This window comes from Vanacampus margaritifer, chromosome 12 (assembly GCF_051991255.1).
Source record: "Vanacampus margaritifer isolate UIUO_Vmar chromosome 12, RoL_Vmar_1.0, whole genome shotgun sequence".
Classification (NCBI taxonomy): Eukaryota; Metazoa; Chordata; class Actinopteri; order Syngnathiformes; family Syngnathidae; genus Vanacampus; species Vanacampus margaritifer.
In genome coordinates this window covers 16,721,444-16,742,856 of record NC_135443.1, presented here as the reverse complement: position 1 = coordinate 16,742,856, position 21,413 = coordinate 16,721,444, and the positions used below count along the sequence as shown (strand labels likewise).

At 40.1% G+C, this 21,413-nt stretch overlaps 3 protein-coding genes across 27 annotated transcripts in view; all 3 read right to left on the bottom strand.

Moving 5' to 3' along the window:
• The window catches only part of dst (dystonin), a 113,155-nt gene that overhangs the window by 48,434 nt on the left and 43,308 nt on the right, over positions 1-21,413 (bottom strand). For all 24 annotated transcript variants that reach the window (XM_077581808.1, XM_077581804.1, XM_077581806.1 and 21 more), the window contains 14 exons: positions 20,667-20,821; positions 20,463-20,589; positions 20,198-20,381; positions 19,970-20,127; positions 19,701-19,879; positions 19,475-19,613; positions 19,202-19,395; positions 18,923-19,085; positions 18,755-18,838; positions 18,551-18,658; positions 18,364-18,462; positions 12,257-12,403; positions 11,133-11,221; positions 10,950-11,046 (listed from right to left, as the gene is read on the bottom strand). In XM_077581808.1, coding sequence (XP_077437934.1) covers positions 10,950-11,046; positions 11,133-11,221; positions 12,257-12,403; positions 18,364-18,462; positions 18,551-18,658; positions 18,755-18,838; positions 18,923-19,085; positions 19,202-19,395; positions 19,475-19,613; positions 19,701-19,879; positions 19,970-20,127; positions 20,198-20,381; positions 20,463-20,589; positions 20,667-20,821 — 1,923 coding nt within the window. The remainder of the gene's footprint in view (positions 1-10,949; positions 11,047-11,132; positions 11,222-12,256; positions 12,404-18,363; positions 18,463-18,550; positions 18,659-18,754; positions 18,839-18,922; positions 19,086-19,201; positions 19,396-19,474; positions 19,614-19,700; positions 19,880-19,969; positions 20,128-20,197; positions 20,382-20,462; positions 20,590-20,666; positions 20,822-21,413) is intronic.
• On the bottom strand, positions 1,416-8,332 carry LOC144061251 (uncharacterized). The gene is made up of 6 exons (XM_077581524.1): positions 7,972-8,332; positions 2,888-7,179; positions 2,657-2,803; positions 2,074-2,289; positions 1,850-1,993; positions 1,416-1,664 (listed from the first exon to the last, which is right to left on the bottom strand). Exons 1-6 carry the CDS (start codon positions 8,330-8,332, stop codon positions 1,416-1,418), a joined length of 5,409 nt encoding a protein of 1,802 aa, XP_077437650.1.
• On the bottom strand, positions 12,410-17,881 carry LOC144061402 (desmoplakin-like). Of its 2 annotated transcripts, XM_077581830.1 has the most exons (2): positions 14,959-17,881; positions 12,410-14,846 (listed from the first exon to the last, which is right to left on the bottom strand). In XM_077581830.1, the coding sequence occupies exons 1-2, from the start codon at positions 17,824-17,826 to the stop codon at positions 12,804-12,806; spliced, it is 4,911 nt and encodes a 1,636-aa protein (XP_077437956.1). In that variant the 5' UTR covers positions 17,827-17,881; the 3' UTR covers positions 12,410-12,803. The 2 variants fall into 2 exon arrangements, with proteins under 2 accessions (XP_077437956.1, XP_077437957.1); XM_077581831.1 differs by lacking the exon at positions 14,959-17,881 and having other exon boundaries at positions 12,410-14,940.

Below are 21,413 nucleotides of genomic sequence, written 5' to 3'. Positions count from 1 at the left end.
ACGTGCTTAGACATACTGAGCCATAAAAAATATGCGTAAGACATCTCCTTTGACATGAGATCTGGTATGCTGTAAACATGCTTGGCCAGTCATTGCATTGGTCTTGAGACGAAAATAAGCACAGAGAGATATTAAACAGAATGAGCATTAGATCACTGTGAAAAGAGTTCCAGCAGTGCATTTTTTCCTATGTTAATTGCACAAGGGTCTCTGGAGGCCTGTAGAGCACAATCAGCACAGAGGTTAGTGTGAAGCACTGGTCAAGCACTGCATCATTCAATCGTACACTGAACAAGACTAAAGCACTGTGACTTGAGAATTATAGTATGTATACTCAACAAAAATATTAATGCAACACTTTTGTTTTGGCTCCCATTTTTATGAGATGAACTCAAAGATCTAAAACTTCTTCCGCATACACAATATCACCATTTCTCTCAAATATTGTTTACAAACCAGTCTAAATATGTGATAGTGAGCACTTCTCCTTTGCCGAGATATTACATCCCACCTCACAGGTGGGCCATATCAAGATGCTGATTAGACACCATGATTAAGTGCACATGTGCGCCTGAGACTGCTCACAATAAAAGGTCACTCAGGACTAACAGGTTTTCTGTAGAAGAATCAGTCTGGTCAACCGTCCTATCATTCGCATTCCTGAGGCGGGGCAAACAGACAGTGGAATGAACCAATGAGTGAAGAGCGGAGTGACGTCAGAATAGCGACTCAAAGTATTATTTTTTTCCTGCGCAGACGGAGTAAAAATCCAACATCCAGCTGAAGAGAGACAGTAGTGAATGAGTTGAAGAGTGACGTTGCTCACGAAGACGACGTCATCCAAATAGACAAATTTGATTGGCTGGCCTATTTTCGGCCGAATTGCTGTCTATGGACTTCTGTCCAGACCCACTTCCTTTTTCAAGAAAATGGGTCTGGCTTGCCAGGCTAGGTTTTCTGGGTCCTCAGACATCACCACCCCAATACAATAAAACTGAACCTTTCAGAGTGGCCTAATTGTGGGCAGTCTAAGGCACACTTGTGCACTAATATTGGTATCTAACTAGCGTCTTGATATGGCACACCTGTGAGGTGGGATGAATTATCTCGGCAAAGGAGAAGTGCTCACTATCACAGATTTAGACTGGTTTGTGAACAATATTTGAGAGAAATTTTGATATTGTGTATGTGGAAGAAGTTTTAGATCTTTGAGTTCATCGCATAAAAAATAGGCGCAAAAACAAACGTGTTGTGTTTCATTAGTATGTTCTCAACTGCATTCATAAATAAATAAATGCTGAACATAAAATAGTACTTTGATGGTTTTACTCCAAACATCTATTATCAACTCAAATTTTAGTCTAATATCCATGCCAACACAGACGTTACATCATCTGCGATGTTGACCAGCATAACTACAAGCAGACCTTCTTCTGGTCTTCCCTTTCCTTGGTGTCCAGTAGGACATCTAAGGTACACCTCATGGTGACAAGTTTGTCCGTCTGGTCCCTGAAGGCTCTCTGAGTGCTGCTGAGGCACTTGAGGAGGCAACTGCTCTGAGCGGGACTCAACAAGTGAGCGTGCTCGGATATAAAACTCTGGATAGCAAATGTGATGTCCTCTAATTTGAGTTTGGCCTCCTGATGAAGATGGTTCTCAGCATCCTGGAACAATAAAAACAGGAGTAAGCTTCTTGCCTACAGTGTACAATATATTAACCTGGCTCTGATCTGATTAAAACAAAATGTGCTGTCTGAACGCAATCTGTAATTTAAATTATTGTAATTAAAACTTCTTTCAGCTATTCAAATGCTAATTTTGATCTTAGATAATTAACCAATTAAAATACCTTGTTTTTCTGTATGCAGCTTTTGAGTCCTTTAACATCACATGTGCTGAAATCCACATCTGCCATATGTATTTCCTTTTGGATGAGATGCGCTAACACATCCAGATCCGTAAGATGTTTTTGGTATGTTGATTCTAAATGTGCCTGAAATCATATTGACAATATAACAACACTGATGTCACATCAGGTTCTTGTGTTGTATTTACTTCTGCTTGAACACTCACCTTCCTAATTTCCATTGCTCGAAACAATGCCTGAGTTCTTTCTGCACACTCTTGGCAAACTGCAGTAAAATTGTACTCTAAATCCACATATGTTGAAGACAGATCTTGACAGATTTGTGTAGGTATGTTCTCATCAGAAGCATTTAAGAGCAGTTTGGCTTTTTCCATATCTTCAGTCAGAACACCAGCCAGTAAGGAAACTTGGGACTCCAGTGACTGGATAAAAGCAGATTTAAAAGGAGGTGAACACTCACAAATCAGATCATTAAGTACACCTGCACAATCTCATGAGATCTGGTTATAAAGTCATATCACAAATGATTCTCTGGTAGTTTCATCTTATGTAAACGGTTTATATCTTGCTCAATTAGGAACACTCCGACACGGTCACAAGGCTCAGGATTGAACCCACAACCTTTCGGTTGGGTTGGATCATTGTACCACCTGAGCCACCTTACTTAACTATGTCAATCACAATGGACCAGTATAATTTGCAAAGTAACAGTTGTATTGGGATCTGATAGTGCAGGTCTACCAAATGTTGTGGCTTGACTGTCAGATGTAATATAATTCACTTTCTAACCTGGATTTCATCTATTTGCATCTGTAATTCCTCCATGTTGGTGCCAGTTGGTTCCCCAGTTAAAAGGTCTCGTCTAACATCCTCTAAAACATCAGCGTGATCTTGAAGTCTCCCGACACACTCGAGGTAATCCTGGGTAGAAAAGAGCTGCAGGAAAACAGCAGAAATATGCATGAGAAAGGCAAACAGAAAGAAATTGGATATCATTTTCACCAAAACGGGGATAATTACCGGAGTCTTGATCTCCACATTGTCAGCAGAGAGTTCAGGAGACAATTCTGCCAGCAATTCATCCTCTGAGCTCTCCTCCTTGATACATTCCAGGGTGTGACTCCCTCGAGCAAGGCTCTCCATCAATTCTTGGAGCATTGAGAGGTTTTGGCCTGAGGAAACATTTTGAAGTACCTGCAGAAGTTGCAGATGGATAGTTGGAGCGTTTGACTCCTCACTCGCTATTCCTGTTGGAGATTCAGAGTTGTGTTCATCTTTTGTAGTTGGAGAGTTCTCCTCATCTACCGCTTCAGCTTCAGAGGACGCTTCATCTTTTGAAGGTAAGACATCAGAGTCCTTTGCATCTCCTCTAGTTGAGTAATTTATTAGGGCAGGATCACACTCCTGTTCAAATATTTCAGGTGGTGCATCAGAGGTTTTATCATCTTTTCCAGACAGGGCATTGGACACCTCTTCAACTTTTCCAGTTAGTTCATTAGAACCTTCATCATCCTTCATTGGTGAATCATCAAACCCCTGTCCAGAACCCTCCTCATCTTTTCCAGGTGGGGTATGAGAGTCTTCCTCGTTTCTTTTAGTTGGAATATGGAACACATCTTCAGTGTTTCCAGTCAGGGTATAAAAGCCTTCATCTTTTGCAGAGCCTTGTTTGTTTCTTCTAGCTGGGCTACTGGATTCTTCTTCAATGTGTCTAGTTGGCATATCAGAGCCTTCTTCATCTTTTAAAAAAGAGACATCTGATCTCTTTTCGTTTATTCCAATTGGTGCATCAGACTCCTCGCCATCTTTTTGAGTTTGAGCATCAAATTCTTTTCTAGATGTGGCATGAGCCAAGTCGTCATTTCTTAAAGTTGAGGTATCAGACTCTTGAAGTTTTTCAGCTGTGTCACGAGACACTGCTTCATTTTTTAGATATGAGGAATCAGACCTATTTTCGTATTTTATGGGTATAACAACAGACACCACTTCATCTTCTCCGGTTGGAGTAGAATAATTATTCCCTTGACCGTTTCCATGGCCGTTTCCATGTGGGGTATCAGAGCAATCAGCGTTTTCAGAGTCTTGTTCGTTTATCGCAGTACTAGACTCTTTTTCTATACTTCCAGCTGGCATTACAGACTCTTTAATCATTAAAAGTGAGACACCTGACTTCTTTTGATCTACTCTAGTTGGGACATCAGACCCCTTTTCATCGTTTATATTTTGAGCATCAGAGTCTTCCTGTCTAGTTGGGGTATGAGACCATTTTTTGTGGCCTTCAGTTGGAATATCACACTCTTGAACGTTTTCAGTTGTAAGAGGATGCTCCACAATATCTTTTATAAGTGAGGCATCAGAATCCTCTTTCTCATCTCTTGTTGGAATAAAAGTGTCCTCTTTATCTTTTCCAGGTGGGGTATCAGAGCCTTCAACTTTTTCAGAGTCTTGTTCATTGCTTCTAGTAAGGGTCCTGAACTCCTGTTCAATGCTTCCAGCTTCATCTTTGAAGGGTGGCACATCACACCCCTCTTCATATATTCCACTTGGGGCAAAAGACTCTTCTTCATCTTTGCTACTTTGAGCATCATAGTCCTCATTATACCAAAGTTCATTGTTTGCCGTTTGGGTATCACATTCTTGAACTCTTTTAGTTGGGTCATGATGCTCTGCTTCAAGTGAGGCACCGGAACCCTTGTCACATTTTACAGGTATAATATTGGAATACTCTTGATCTTTTCCAGTTACAGTAAAATTGTTCTCCTGATCTTTTCCATGTGGGTTATCAGACCCATTTTCATTACAATCATCATGTGTTCTGGTTAGAGCTACAGAATCCTCTTCACCTTCTGAAAGTGGTACATCAGAATCCTTTTGTCTTTTATTTGGGGTATAGGACTCCTCAAAAATATTTCCAGTCAAGGTATGAGACCCCTCATCTTTTCTAGTTGTAGCTTGAGACCATGCTTCGTCTTTTACAGGCGGGCCTTTTGGCCCATCTGGACAAGATATAGGTTGGGCCTCAGACTTCTCTTCATCTATTTGTGTTGGAGCAACAGAGTTGTCTTTTAGTTTTCCTGAACGTGCACCAGAGTCGTTTTTGTCTCTTCTAGATGAGGACTCCTCTTCTCCTTCAACTTTTACAGTTGGGTCAGCAGAGCCTTTTTCATATTTTCTGGTCGGAGCAACATTGTTGTCTTCATATTTTTCAGATGGGGCATCAACATTATCTTTATCTCTGATAATTTGTGTATCAATGTTTCCAGTTGAATTATCAGACTCCTCTTCATCTTTCATTAGTGAGACTTCAGACAACTTTTCATCACAATTGTCTTCAACTCTTCTAATTGGGGTGTATAACTTTTCTTTGATGTTTTCAGTAGAGGCATTACAATCTCTCTTTCCAGTTTGTGTGTGAGAGTCCTCTTTACCTTTTCTAGTTGGACAAACAGATACCGGTACTCTAACCTTTACAGTTGTGTCATTAGGCCTATCTTCATCTTTTATTATGGAGGCAGACTCATTTTCATAGTTTACAGGTTGGGCATCAAACGCCTCTATCTCATCTATTTCATCTATAGATGGGCCATAACAGTCTTCTTCATCTCTTCTTGTTTGGGGATAAGACTTTCCAGTTGGGTCACTACACCTCTCTTCATCTTTTATTAGCAAGGAATGAGAGCCCTCCTCCTCTTTTTGAGATGAGGCAACAGACCATTCTTCATCTTTTATAGGTGGAGAACTAGAACCACATGCATTTACAAGTGAGACATGAGACTCATCTTCATCTCTTGTAGATGGAGAATCAGACTTGTCTTCATTTTTCCTAATTGGATCAAAAAAGTTGTCTTTTCCACTTGGGTCATGAGAATTGTTTGTAAATGTTTTATTAGTTGGGTCATTTGAACCAAATTCATCAGTCATTAGTGAGGCATCGGAGCCCTGTTCATCTTTTTCTTGCAAAGTACTGAAGACTTTTTCAATTCTTATAGTTGGGATCCTGAACTTGGCTTCATCTTTTTGAGTTGTAGAGTTAGACAGCTCTTCATTTCTTCCAGTTTTGACATTTGACTTGTCAACCTCTTTTCCAGTTGGTGCATCATACTTGTCAATCACTTCATTGTTTCCAGTTAGAACAAAAGGCTGCAGGTCATCAGCTTTTCCCTCTTGGTGTCCTGTTTCAATTTTGTTCAAACTTTGTACATCTTTCCCAAACAAATTGATGAGCTCTAACTTCACTTTTTGACTAAAGCCATCAGCTCTCTCATCATCTTTTACCAGTGGGGAATCAGAATCAGAATCTCTTCTGGTTGGTATATCAGAGTTCTCTTCAACCATTCCAGCTGGGTCAGAAGACCACCCTTCATCTTTTGTTAGTGGGGCATCAGAGCCTTCGCCATCGCTTCTAGGTAGGGTACTGTACTCTTCCTCAATATTTCCAGCAAGGGAGTCAATTCCACTGTCATGTTTTATAAGTGAGACAGCAGACCCAGTTTCATGTTTTTCATACAGATTAATAGAACACTCTTCATATTTTTTAGTTTGTGCATCAATGTTCTCTTCAGTTTTTACTGTCGGTGCAACAGTGTCCTGTTTTATAGGTGGGGCACAAAAACACTTTTCATCATCTCCAGTTGGACCACTAGAGTACTCGATATCTTGTCCATTTGGAGAAAAATAATTATCCTCATCTTTTACAGGTGGAGCATCATAACACTCTTGATCTCTTCTTGTTAGGTTGTCAGACTTTACTTCAACTTTTCCAAACGGAGCATAAACATTCTCTTCATCTCTGATTGGGATATAAGACTCCTCTTGAACATTTCCAGTTAGGGCATCAGACCAGTCTTCATCTCCAACAGTTCGGGCATTGGACCACTCGACTTTTCCACTTGAAACATTAGATTCCTCTTCATCATCTCCAGGTGGTGCACAAGTGTACTCCTCATCTTCCCTATTTGGGGAAAAGCAATTCTCCCCATCTTTTATTGGTGGAGCATCATACCACTCTTCATCTCTTCTAGTTGAGTTGTCAAACTCCCCTTCAACATCTCCAATTGCATCATAAGCATTCTCTTCATCCCTACTTTGGATATGAGACTTCTCTTGAATATTTCCAGTTAGAGTGTAAGATGATGCTTCATCTATTTTAATTTGAGCATCTACGTCCTCTCCCTTGTCTGTAGCTGGGGTATCAGTCCTCATTTGATCGTTTCTCGTTGGGGCATCCGAATTGTCTTCATCTCTTTGAGTTTTGGCAATGTACTCTTCTAGCTCTTTTCTTGATCGGGCACCATATTCATCTTCATCTTTTGCTGTTGGAGTGCCAGATTGTATTTCATGGACTTCTCCATTATTTGTTTCATTTTTGTTCAAACTGTTTAAATCTTTCACACAAGCAGCATCACTCTCAAAAGATACGCATTTGTCCAATGTTAGTGAACTCTGACTTTTCATATTGGAAGCAATTTTACTGTCACGTCCATTAAAGGCTTCATTTATCACTTCTTCATGGTGATTGACAAGTGGCTTTACAGAGTTTGAAATCAGTAATGGAACTGTGCTGAGTGACAAAATATCAGTAACTACTTGAGTATTTCTATCTACATCCATCCCATATTGATCCGGAAGTGTATGGTGGCCTTTTTGTTCCGATCTGATGTCAGAATTCTGGGTGAAGTCTGGTAAAGTGGGTGGGCTTGAAAGTGATTTTCCCATATTTGGATTCTGTTGACACGTCTCTCCCACCCGCACCTCTCTTGATGCATTACAGTTCTCCTCAGAATCACTTGTTTCTGTTAGTTGTCTTTCTTCCAGGTGTATTGAACTGCACCTCAAACCAGTCAGCGTTTGAACATTGGCAGATGCCGGAGAACAATATTCAACATCTATATCACAACTTTGATCATTGTGATTTTTTGGTGTAAATGTATCAGACACAGAATATCTATCAGATGATGAGTTGAACTGTTGTAAAACTCTTTCACTGAGCACATCACATAAAGAGTTGCTGGGTCCAGGTTCGAGAGCATGACCACTCTCCGAAGGAAGAAAAACTTGCTGGAGTCTGTTGCCGTCTTCTTTTATGACAGTGTTACCATGTGCACCTCTGACTGCATCTCCAGGTGATGCAGAACCAGCCACAGCCTCGACAGAAGGGGCAACCTGAAGTGATGTTTTACCCATTTCACACTTTGGCACATTTCCAGCTTTGTAGAAATCCTCCTCGATGACTGAGTTAACCTTGCAGTATGGATTACTGGAAGACCTCTTATGACTTTCAAGTGCAACACTGCTGTATGGAGTGAGTGGGCTAGATGAAGCAGCAGTTTCTCGGTAATCATCCTGCTTATCAGCCAGCGGGTTATTGACTCCATTAACTGAGTTGGTGACATCAGAGAGTGAAGCCGATTCTTCCAAGTGAAGGACCCGCTCTGGAGAATCCTCCTCCCTCAAGGAAGGTGACATCATCAGAGGTGCATGACCACAAACTAATGAAGAGGAATGATGAAGACCACTTATCTCTGGTAGATTTCCTCCTGCCTCATCTAATACTAAAACTCTATTGTCATCCTCTATTAGGAAAGAAGACTTCCTTTTGGGTGGCTTGTGTGTTTCTCGGCCTTTGCTCACATTAATTGAACCAAGATTGTCATCATCAGGGTAAGGTTGGCTGCACTTTCTTTCTGAGTAAACACAATTTAAATCAAAGAGTTTATGAGAGGATAGGGGTGGACTAGGCTTCAAAACTGTCTCTTTAGTTGTTTCCTGCAGGTCATAGACAGGTGAGTCATCCAAAATGCTCTTTTCTTCAAATCGTTCTTCCAATTGAATATTACTGTGATGTTTTCCTCCCTTATACACATTCTCATCTGGAGTGTTATTGATCATACTTGCTGTATTGCACAATGGCTCAGCAATAAACTTTGCTGGAAGTTGATGGCTGCCTTCCTCTGAACACACTGATGTTGAGTCAGCAATACATCTGTTCACGGATGTGGGTAGTCCATGAATCTTTTGGGTAGTTGGAATATTGTAAAAACCCTTAGCATCATCTCTGTCCTCAATATATAAACTATCAAGTCTTTTGTAGTCTGTCCTTTGAGCGAGCACAGCAGCTTCTGTGCTATCATTGATATAATCAATTTTTAGATCATTTGCATTTATGTTGTTATCGGGTACCCCAACGAATGAGGGAACAAAATGATGAGGAGTGATTTTGTAATTTGTCGTGTTTATCTCCATCTCTTCTGCTTCCTCACTTATGAATGGCACTTCATAGTCCAGCTGCTCTGGAAGATCCTCAGCATTGAAAGTCCAAGGCACGATATTGTGTTGGATGCTCTCGTAAAATACAGAATCTTCAAGAAAAAACTGGATCATTTTCGTTAATTGTTTGTCGAGAATTAAAACCCTGTGTTGAGACTTTAGATCGATGTAACTGTTTATCTTTAGGTAGGATATAAAGAGCTGCTTTGTCTCTGAAGGAGTAAACACATCTCCAGCACGGCTACATCCATCTAGTTGGAGTTTTCTACACATGAGCCAAGATGAAAACTTTTCATTTAGGCAATCAACATCGAGAAATTCATCAGGGATTTCGATAGATTTTAAGATGTCCGCCATGTAAACGTCAATGTAACCGTTTTGTACGGCAAAATTGATATCCACGACCTCAGACTTTTCTGGAATGTAAATAGCTGCTATTTTCCCTCTATTGCTGAGAAGCCTGCTGTCAAACACATCAGTGGTGTGATGCTCATAGTACTCTGATGAGGTGGTAATAATTTGGGATTCATTTGGCCGAGGCAACACAAGGCCTATGAACTGATGCCTGTTCCCAAGCACGATGAGTGTACTGCTAAAACTCATCAAATCACACTGAACCTCTGCATCCACCATTAGTCCATCCCTATCGCGTAAGTTGCCAGAGGAAGAATTAATTCCTTGTTTTGCACTTGAATTATGCTTTTCTGTTGGGACGGCAACATTTACCTCAGTGGGATTCAGCTCTAATATTCTGTCTACTGCACTTATGCACTTCGACATCAGCTTATTAACCTGCATCGCTTCTAAATGTGACTCATTTGCAGGCAAAGGGTCGTGTATCGTTTTCTGGCAGGTCTTCTGCCTCTGAAGAATGTTAACATAGACAGAAGCTGGAATCAACCCTTCCTGAAACGCCGTCTTCAGGGTCACTGTATCCCCTGAGTAGGCCACATTCAGTCCGTCACCCACTTGCTTGGCCTCAATCATCTTCACCACAAGGTCTTCCAACACAGATGCTTCCCTCGCTGCTGCTGCGATGTCACAGATTGACACAGAGGTCACATTTGAATCCTTGATACACTTGTTCTCCATGTGGAATTCCTGCAAATGATTCCCAATTGTAGATTGCTGAGGACCATCTTCTTTGAGAACAACATCCCAGTAGAGATGAGGTTCAGACTGAGACGGGTCAGGGGTCGGAAGGAGGAGGCCAATTATGTCATTATTTAGACCATCCATCGCCTGGGTCCAAATACAGTCCATACTACTGGTGGATTTCACATCCTATGCAAAGGAAGAATACTAGTTATTGTTGAACCGATTATTAAGACACATTATATTTTCAAAATCAAGGCAAATGTGTACTCACCAGGAGACCAATATGTTAAAGATCACGTGCATGAGTTCAACACTGCATCAGCGTTGCAACAAGAAATTATCAGGCTGTCAGCATATAGTGAAAGCAATCGTGCTTTAACTTTTAGCAGGAAGTGTTTGTTAGTCACAACACACAGTGAACTGTTTGATGAATCAACTCTATTAGCCAGTTGAATGTCAGAAAAGTGACCCAAAAATTGGCACAACAAAGCATGTTTACAGCATACGCAAATGACCTGGTTGCAAATAACATAATGCAGTTTTTTTCAGTTGAAACCACATGTAGTGCAACAGTTAGAGAGATATAAGTACGAACGGCTGCTACAAAGAAGATGAAAAGGGTTTATCATGCAGTGAACCATCTGATAGCACTCATTTTGAGGTATTTACAAAATACAAACAGATTCCATTCAATAGAAGAAAAAGCATAACTTCCAACCTCATCTCCATCAGAACAACGCTGAGAAAGGTCACTGTAAGCCTGGCTGAGGTCCTTCAACTGTTCCTGGGCTTTTTCTCTCTCCTCTTCTGACATCCTTGAAGTAAAAAAAAAAGGGTTAAATTGGTATTTTGCACATATACTGTGTTGTACATGTGTAAATGATGTAACTGCCTGACTTACTTTTCACTGTGTTTGCTCAGTATCATTTCTGTGGCCCTAATCGCTTCTGCTATCTGCTCTTTCTTAGTAACCATTTCCTCCACGGAGACCTACAATGTCAAACAGTCACTTGTCATTAGTTTTGTCAACAGAGTATGAACACAAATCATGAAAGTATTTTAGATATTTTGGTTGGGTGAAATACACCACCTTCACAATCTAATGAAATCTAACACAAGCAATAAATGGTGTTACAATCAAGGATAACATTTTCTCAGTAGATATTCATTTTATGTTGTCAACTTGTTTCAGTGCACTTAATATTGTGGCCAGTCAGTGCAGATCCATAATTTATTGTGGTGATGAGTATGATATAAACATTTGAAAAAATATATATTAATAATAATAATAAATACAACACAATAGTGAAATGTAATAGTAAACAGCCTATGAAAAATATAGTGTTCACTTTAGTTACTTGTGAAAATATGATGTGCTATACTAAATCAAAGGAATATGAACAATCTGTCTGCAATTGTTTGTTTCGTGAATTAATAAAGCAATATCATATCTGCTCATTTGTCTCCCTCTACTCTAAATACAATTATTAATTACCACGTATTTTTTTACAGAATACAAATAGGGACAATACATTTGTGACAAACTGATATATTACATTCTAACATCCCAACGAATATTGATGTGGGGAAAAAAAGCAATTTAATGCAATGTAATTATAGAACTGCATTGCAATATGTAAAGTATGTGAACACTGGAATTAGTCTTATTTAAACTATTGGTATTTCTGAATGAAATATTGAAAATAATTGCATGTTTGATTTGACAAATAAGCGTTAATTTTGTCTGTAAAGTGAATGAACTCAAATCGGTCTGGTCTGAAACATAGGTGCTTGTGCAACAGTAAGGGGTGGTTGTATCAGACTGAGTGTTTGATTTGATGAACAAAACATCCTCTTATAGTCTAAAATACATTGAATAAGCAGATCAGAAAGAAGTGCGTTTATTACAAAATCACATGACACAGAAAATGTCTTGTAGGATATAAACAAAAATCCTCAAAGCAAAATATTGTTTTCATCAAGTCACAACAACAACAAACCAAATACATACAGTATTATTATTACCTGAGAGTTATTTGAAGCATCTGTGTTGGCATTACTATCTTTCAAAGTATTTCCCTCATTGCTCGCATTCTGTTTCACATTAGACATCCAACCTAATAGTTTGCTAACTTTATCACCATGCTCTCGCTTCTCCTCATCCACCGATCTCTGGAATCAGAACAGGTGGGGGTATGACAATATCAATAATGTGCAAAGAAACTGTTAAATGCCAGACGGGAACAAATGGTAAGATGTGATAAATTCATGCTTCAGTCGGTACAAAAGGACAATTTGAAAGATTATTCCAATTAAACTGTAATCCAATCACTAGTAAAAACACACACAAAAAATTCCAATAATGAGTCTCTGCAAAGGAATGAACAAGGTCTCTCTATTAGGTAAAAGAAAGTGCTAATAAAAAAAAACAACATAAAATGAATGCAAGCACAAAGATTCCATGTTGAAGTAAATGTTATTTAAGCGCACAACATATTATAGCTACACACCAAGCCAAGAATAAATCCTATTTGCATCATTAATTTTTTTACAAAGAATGCCCCGCAAGTTTTTATTTCCACTTTCTGTAAGGTAAAGTTGAAAAGGCCCCAAAACCTTGAGCTTTGGCAGCCTCCAATAATCTCAAACCAGTGTGGCAATCATAAACACTTCTTTCGAGCGCTTCTTTGTATGTGATTCGTCTCTTGGTCTTTGGACAAGTGAGACTTTTGGTGTGGGATTTCTCGTCTTTGATGGCTGAGATTGTGGCTTTGTCAACGAGGCCTCTCTGAATGACTTCCTCCAGCGAGGCTCGGTCGTGAGTGTCAGGGTTTATCAATCCACCAGTCAGGAGCTGGAACTCTATACAGCGAGCGCCGACATCCTTGGGTAAAAGATTTTCTTGGACTGCCTGAGTGATCGACACAGACTTTGCAGTCTTCGGGTGAGTGATGCCATTGAATGCCTGCTCACACGGCTGTAGTTTCTGAGCCAACTTGTCATTTAAAAGATTTTTACTCATTGCATCACTGACAGTAAGTTTCTCCCCGGATGAGGGGTCACAAATACCTCCTGTGCAGGCTTGGGCCTCTAGCAATCTCAAGGTAGTGGTTCCGTCAGTAAAACCTTGTTGAAATCCCTCAAAAACAGACAGCCTCTTCTTCTGGGTGAGGTCCCAAAGACCAGCAATAGGGCTGTTTACATCCTCCACAACAACCAATTTTGAAAATATTATGTCGGCAATCTCATAGATACTAAGAAGGCCATTCCTGTACCGTTCTAGCTCAGATGCGTCAAGGAACCTCTGACTGAGAGCAGACTCTAGGCAAAGCTTTCTGCCGTTTTTGACATCAGTGATGATATGACGCAAACCTCCACTGGCGTCATCTACAGACGTCTCATGCCATTCACTCTCCTGCTGTGACAGAAATACATAGGTCTGTTTGTCGATGTGTTTCTTCTTGAATGCTTCATAGGCAGACATCTCAATGCCACGACTGCTGCTGACAACAGACACTCGGTGTGAACTTGTGGGAGAGCTACTTGTAAGATGCCTGTCCCCAAGTGGAAGGAGAAGAACACCACCATCAATGTCATAAAGACATGCCTTTAGTATTTCACAGTAGTATGCTTTCTGTCCAGTATCAGGATTGTGAAAACCTTTGGGATTGCGGACAGGATCGTACAGAATTTGAAGAGTCTCCTTGTTGAGAAAGCCATGATCAATAGCAATGTTAGGCGGCATTCTGAAACCACCCTCCGGGTTAATCACTCCACCGGTGGCTATCTGTACTTCAAGGATCTTCTTACCTTTGTATCGTTCAAGAATACTCTCCTCCATCGCCTGGAACACAGACAGCCTTTTGCCAGTGTGGATATAGCCACTAAAAGCTTTCTCAGCCTCCATCATTTTGTCTTTTAAGTCTGACTCAAAAATTCCTCTCTCAAGAGCCTCATCGAGGGAGTATATCTGGCCCGTGGTCAGATCAGTAATGCTTCCTGTCGCTGCTTGAGATTGCAGAAACTCTAGAGCATACACTTTTGCCAAGAAACCCTTCTCAGCCGCCTCTAAGAAGGAAGCCTTCTTCTTACTCGACTCCACATAAACTCCGGCAATGGCAGTTGGTTTGCCGACATAGGGCGCAATTGATGCGTGCACCTCGTCCATTGTGATAAGTCCCATCTCTAATTTACAGAAAATCTCTTCATCCAAGATCTTATATCTGATTAGGTTTTGAATAATTGTGCTTCTTTTGAGGTCAGTGAGAGTCAATGTAGTTGTATTCCACAAGCTGAGACGGTCTCCACTTTCTGGAGCATTTTTCACTGGCGCATCTCTTGCTTCAGGAGAATCTTTGAGATGATAAGATGTTGTCGTAAAGATGCTGTGTTTTTCTGTCTGGTACTCTCTGGGTTCACATAGGGCCATGTATCCCTGCGATTTTGGGATCAAACTCTTATCTGAGTAAATCTGATACGTTTCAGTCGTATATTCTTTTTGGGGTTTTGTGATGTTTTGATAAATTGACCCTGTTAAAGTTGTCTCACTAGGAATGACTTTCATTTGATCTTGTTTGAACTTTTTAAGAATGTCTTCTTTCTCCAACGTTGCCATCTGTGGATGGGAAATTAGAAGACCCTTTGGTTAGAAAGAACTACAAAAGAACAAAAACAATTTATAGAGGTAAATTGACTGTTGTCTGTGTGACTCAAAGACCCCACCATACCTCAGAGGAGCTTTTCATGAGTAGAATTGCTTCCTCCTTGCTGCATTGTGGCTCTTTCAGCATGGCTGTCGTCAGGAGACCTGTCTCAGAGCCGCCTTTGGTGACTTCCTGGTTCCTAAACATTTGGTTTTCCTTCTGTGTTGTGAGCCCCTGAATAGTTGGAACCTCTTTGTTGTTCCAATCGATTTGTCCAGGATGAGAGCTCGCCTCCTTTGCCGTCACTTTCCAATTGGCATCGCTTAGGAGCTGTGTTGAACGTTCCTTGCTTTGTGAAATATTCACCTTTGAGTATAGTGTAAGTTTGTCCTCTTCAAGTTGGGGAATTTGCAATTTTGCCTTTAGTAAATCTTGATCATGCATGCTTTTTTCTTGCTCCAATTTGTCCATTTTGCTCTCCACTTTCTGCTTTGATTCAGATGTATTATTTCGTGGAGGTGATTTCATTACTTGAAATTCTTCTTTGAGATACTCGATGAGCATCTCATCTAATTCTGCATCATGCGAACGCTTTTGCGACACATCTTTCTCACTTGTGATTTCTGACTGTGCTAACATGACTTTCTTTTCCATTTCCTTCTGCACTAACATCAGATGCCTTTCATAACCCTGCCTCTGAAGTTCCAGCTTTGTCTTCAATTCCTCAAGCATTCTCTTGCACTTGCCAACTTGTTCCTCCATCAGCTGTGTCCTCAGCCTGAGCAGAGAATTCTCTTTTTGCATTCTCTCAGCTTCTGCATTGTTAAACTGCGGGTTTTCCTTCAGCAGTTTGATTTCAGATTCCAATGAGACAATTTTCCCCAAAGCATCGGTTTTCTCTCTGTTAAGGATCAAATTTTCATGTTGGAGATTTGATTGAGATTGTAAGTTAGACATTCCTTCTGTCAATGTTGGTTTAGTTTTCTGAAGCTCACACTCAAGCTGCATTATTATAGATTCTTTGTTTTTTCTTTCTTGGCTCTCTTTAGCTAATTCGTCTTTTACTTTCTGCAGAGATGAGCTTAACTCTGAAACTTTAGCATTTAAGTTTTCAAAATTTTTCTCTGCAGCTTTTTTCTCCATTTTAAGAGCAAGTATCTCCTGGTTTAAATTCTCTGTCATTTTGTCTGTGCTCCTTGTTGGTCCCTTGACATCGTTTTCATATTTAAGTAGTTCATCTTCTAATGCTTTCACTTTGCTGAGATGTTTGTTAATCACAGAAGATCCCTTCTGAATTTCTAAATTTTTGTTTTTCAACATTGTCTTCAAATCGTCAATCTCAGCAGATTGCATGTGGACCTTCTGCTCGGCTATCTCCTTCTCAGCTAACGCAGACTTATGGTCAGATTTCAGCATTGTTATTTCTCTCTGGTAGTTTATGACGCTGCAGTTGAGTTCTGTTAAGGTCTTCACATGCTCACTATGATCCTGTAACTTTACTTGAAGCTCATGTGAGTTCTGGGATTTTGTATTGAGCTCCCCCTCAATAATTCTGACCTGCGATTTAGCCGCTTCTGCCTGAGACTTAAGAATTTCAATTTGTTGATCTTTTCTGTTTATCTCCATCATCGCCTGATCGTGTTTCTCCCTTGCATTCTTCAAACTACTTTCCAAGTCAGCATTTACCTGCTTTGACTCATTCGATTTTTTCTGCAACTGAGAAGCCACAAATTCACAATTTTGAAATCCTGCCTCCAGACTTTTACATTTGAAGAGGCATTCCTGCTCAGATCTCCTCATTACTGCAACTTCCTCTTTGGCCTCCTGAAGCTGCTCTTTCCAGCTCTGACTTTCACTCTTCAGAGACTTAATCTTTTGCTCTAAATAGGACTTGTCTTTCTCCAGTGACTCAGTATGGAGCTGAAGAGCTCTCAGATCATTGTCAGATGACATGTTTACTCTTCCAAGCTCAGTACATTTAAACTTCAGTTGACTTATTTCGACCTGCTTACAAGCTAGTTGTTCTTCTAAACTGCTAATCTTTTGAACGTTATCCTGATCCAAGGAACTCCTTCTGTGAATTTCTCCTTGAGTAATTTTCAGCTGGTCTTTGAGACCTTCAACTTCTGTATTTTGGAAGAAAGCATTTTGCTCCAGTGAGGATTTTGCCCTGTGTAGAGATCTGACTTCCTCCTGTAGTTCAGAGATGGTTCTCTGCAAGGTTTCTGTCTCCTGGTGAAGATCTTCTAATTTCTGTCTCAGGCTGAACCTTTCTGCTTCGATGTCCAGCTGAAGCTTCTTGAGTCGGTTATCTCTATCATCCAACAGCTTTTTATAACTTTGAGCTTTCTCCTCAGACATTTCTGCTCGTTTCTGGGCCAAGACTAACTCATCAGATTTCTGCAGTAAATCCTCTTTTAATCGTTGATATTCTCTCAGTATATTTGATCGGGACTCACTGGAATGACTGTCTATTGGTAAAAACAGCTGAGCTTGGACTTCGCTTTGAATATTTTCCTTTCTTATTTCCTCCACTATTATTTTTCTCTGAAATGTGGGGATTTGGTTCATTAGAGCTTGGTTTTCATTTACAAGGTCCTCCAGTTTCCTCTGAGCGTTGGACCACTTGGCCTCTGCCTGCTCAATTAACAGCTTGGAATGACTTAGTTCTTGCTCACTAGCAGCTTTTTCAGCCATTACTCCCTCCAATTTGGCCTGACACTGACGAACGTCATGCTCAAGCTGCGATTTCTGAAACGTTACATCGTCATTCATCCGCTGTTGTGTTTTTAGTTCTCCTTCCAACCTAAGATACTGTGCTTGTCTTTCAACAAGCAAGGCCTCTTGTTCACGCACCAGCAGATTAAGTTGGCTAAATTTTATATCCCCTGCAGATTTTTGGAGTTCCATGCTCTCTGTCCTTTTTGCAATCTCTGCTCTCTCAAAAGCCATTTTGTTCTAAAATGCAAAAAATTCAGTTATCCATCATGTTACGTATAATATACAATAATATGATCCCCCCTGCCAGCCTCACCCCCACCCCCCCTTCTTCTTTTTAACCAGAGTGCGGAAGCAGGCTTAAGCAAGAACCAGGAAATCCATCACGACACAACCAATTTTTTCAGATCATGCACCACACGATTTATTCATGTAACATTCTCTATGGAGCTTTAATTCTCCCATAAAGCCAAAGGATCCCTAAAATACCATCTTCTTCCCCAAAAAAAGTCACCAGCATTACCACAATGCATAACCATGTTACTAATACATAGTAACATGACCTTTGTATAACCCAACAACATAAAAACTTGGAGAAAGAGCAAGGGAGAAAGCTAAACACACACACACACACTTTAAACAAAAGCAGTTTGAACATGTTAAAGAGAAACCATAAGCACATGCAAATATGGGAAAGGCTTGACAACATTCAGAACAACCGAAAAGTCTCTTCTGCTGTAATGTAGGAGTCAAAAAATGCGACAATCTCACCTTCTCGTCTTCTGCTCTCTTCAGGGTTTCACTTGCAAACTTTACATACTGTGTCATGAGGGTCACAAGAGCTGTGTAGCGGGTGCGAAGATCCATGAACTGGTTAACAAAACAAAAAAAGATATTGTTGATAAATAACAAATTTTATGTGTTAAAATTTATAAAAGAAAGATCATTAAAAAGTTACCTGATGTTGGATGGCATCAGAAGAGCTTTGCATCTTGCGTTTCTTGAGGGGAGATTTGTGTTGGGAATCAACCATCGCTCTGAAGGTCATCAGCTGAAGCTCATAATCCTAAAAAGAGGTTTACATGTAAAGCTGCAAGATTCTATCCCTAATTGCCATGTCAGACAAAACATTGTGCAGTAGGGGAATATGGTGGAACTATACCTTTATGATGCATGAGCACTGTTCTGAGTACTTCTGACATTCATCAATCTGGCTTTGCTTTTGTTCAATTTCTGCAACAAGAACCTGAAAAGCAGAGTTTATATATATATATATATATATATATATATATATACATATATAGTGTGGCTAATTTAGCTATTGTCCTACCTTATGTTTGTTCAACACTTCAGCGAGAGCCTTGCTATCTTCTGGTTTATTTTCTTGGACCTTTATCTGTTCCGCCTCAACTTCTCGTACCCATTCGTCAAGACTACTGTAAGAGTCTTTGTAAAGCTTCAGGGATTTGCTGTTACCTTCCAGGTCCCTCAGCCTGAAAAAAAGATTGAAAACCTTAATGAGAAATCCATGAAAAGAAATGTAGGGGTGTCCATTTGATTTTTATGGCCTTTAACTCTAAACTGTGTTGTCCAAACTAGACATTCTTACCTGTTATCAATTTGAGAGTGAATGTTTCTCCATCTCTCATTTAGCTGATCAGCCTTCTCTTTGTGCCAGTCCAGGTCAAAGTCACGTTCGTTGTGGGCCTTAAACATGCGATCACTGATGAGTCTGGCTTTCTGAAGTTCATCCTCCAAATCGTGGAAAACTTCCTGCTTTTCATCAATCTCTGTCCGCCATTGCTATAATTAGAGGAAAGAATATTTACTCAAAAAAGGTTAATAACCTCCTGATGCTATAGAGATTGAAAATAAGCACCACCTTGAGTGTGGAAATGACAGTTTCAATAGACTGAAGATCAGAGTTTATAGCATCTTCCTCATAGAGTTTGGATTCGTATGCCTTCACCAACGCCTCTGCAGTCTGGCTATGCTTCAACACCAAACTCAATGTCTTCAGTCTGCCACACACGTCAAATATAACAAACATTTATGACTGAATGCCCCAAGACGAATTGTCTGTTGCTCGATGATAAATTCACACTCACTTGTCCATGTAAATAGAAGACATAGAGTGCATTTGGCTCATGTTCTGAACCACAACGCTGAGTTCAGAGGAGAGAGTCGACGCCGCTGGAAAGCCGGCAGCTTGTCTGAGGAACACCTCACATTTCTCATTCAGGGTGTCCAGGTCTTCCTTAAATTTATTCAGATCGTCCATCTTCTTCTGCAAAGGGAAAAATCATGATGTAAGTAATGGCTAAAATCAGGGGTTTGGTGAGTCAGTCTCAGGTGTTTAACAGTCTCAAACATGAACCTCTTGCTCAGTGATGCGCTGCAGACTCTGATACACATCGTCTCTGTCCAGAGGTGTGCGGAGTTTCCTGATCAGTTGCTCTTCATGGGCCTCCAGATGTATCCGGAAGTTGCGTATTTCTGAGATGTAATGGTTGTACAAAGACTCCTCGTGTTCCTCTGTTTAGCACAAACCAATACAACTCGTTTGTAATACAATGTTCGCGAATATAAGTTTGAAATAACTTGCCTCTCTCTGCAGATTTGAGGAGTTCTTGGTAGTATTCCTTGCAGGCCGCAACGTCCCTCTCTAGCTGAGCACAGTCAGCCACGGTGAACACCTCAGACTCCTCACAGTCTTCCAGGAATTCATCAAAATGAGACTGAAGGTTGCTCAAAACTTGCTGATGCTCACCTGGAAGCATTGTTTTGAACTGCAACAGGTGAAAGGAAACGTTAACAATTTTGTTTGGCATGTGAATGAGATGATGGTCTTCAACTGCTAAAGAACATACAGAGGCAACATTCCAGTGGCGGATGGAGCGTATATCAGCCATGAGACAATGCCAAGACACCACACTTTTCATGTTGATGTGGGAGTGGTGCCAAAGTGAAAGGACATTCTGGTATAACTGCTCCGTTCTGGAAGAAAATAATTACATTTACAGTACATCAAGACATCATATAAAGTGTGCAAATAATGTAGGGAAGCATCTTACTTCGAAGCCATGTCTACAGCCTCTTTGTTGGGTGGGGGCACAGTGAAACAGACAGAAGGCACCATGGCTTCATTGCCCGCAGGGTTGATGACTTTCCACTTGGCCCGATGACTGTTGTTGGCCAGCACACACTCATCATCTTTATAAATGGTTATCTGAAACAAAGTCATTCAAGTTATTCAAGGCTCCATTTTTTTTCTTTGCGCAGCAGTTTTGCGCATCAATGACTTCACTTTAGGGGCAACTTTGGAATTTTGCAGACCTTTTTTCACATTAATTGTTAATTAATAAATCTGAAGCGAGGGTTTTATTAAACATTTAGAATATGACAATATAACGAATGAACAATTGTTTTTTCTTTTTTATACAGTATAATCAAGAGTTTTAATTTATTAAATTCACATTGTGTGTAACTACAAACTGTATTTTCTTATCTAAAAGCAAAACTGTATTGATTTTTTTTTTTTTTAAATCTACTGTAATTTAATTTGAGAGCATTTATTGTGCCAACTTCAAAAGTCTATTGTGAGCACAAACAAGTAATATTAGTGTCATTATACATCTTTTACGCTACTTGTAAATTATATATTTTTATTCTCATAAACCACCCCTCCTGGCTGACATTCAGTATAATGTACCATAATTCATTTACATTTCTGTTTAGCGAGTAAATTTTCTCTCTGCAGTCAAGACACGTATTAATTTGCCTGCAATTTTGTTGTTCAAAGTTAGATGTTCTCTTTAACG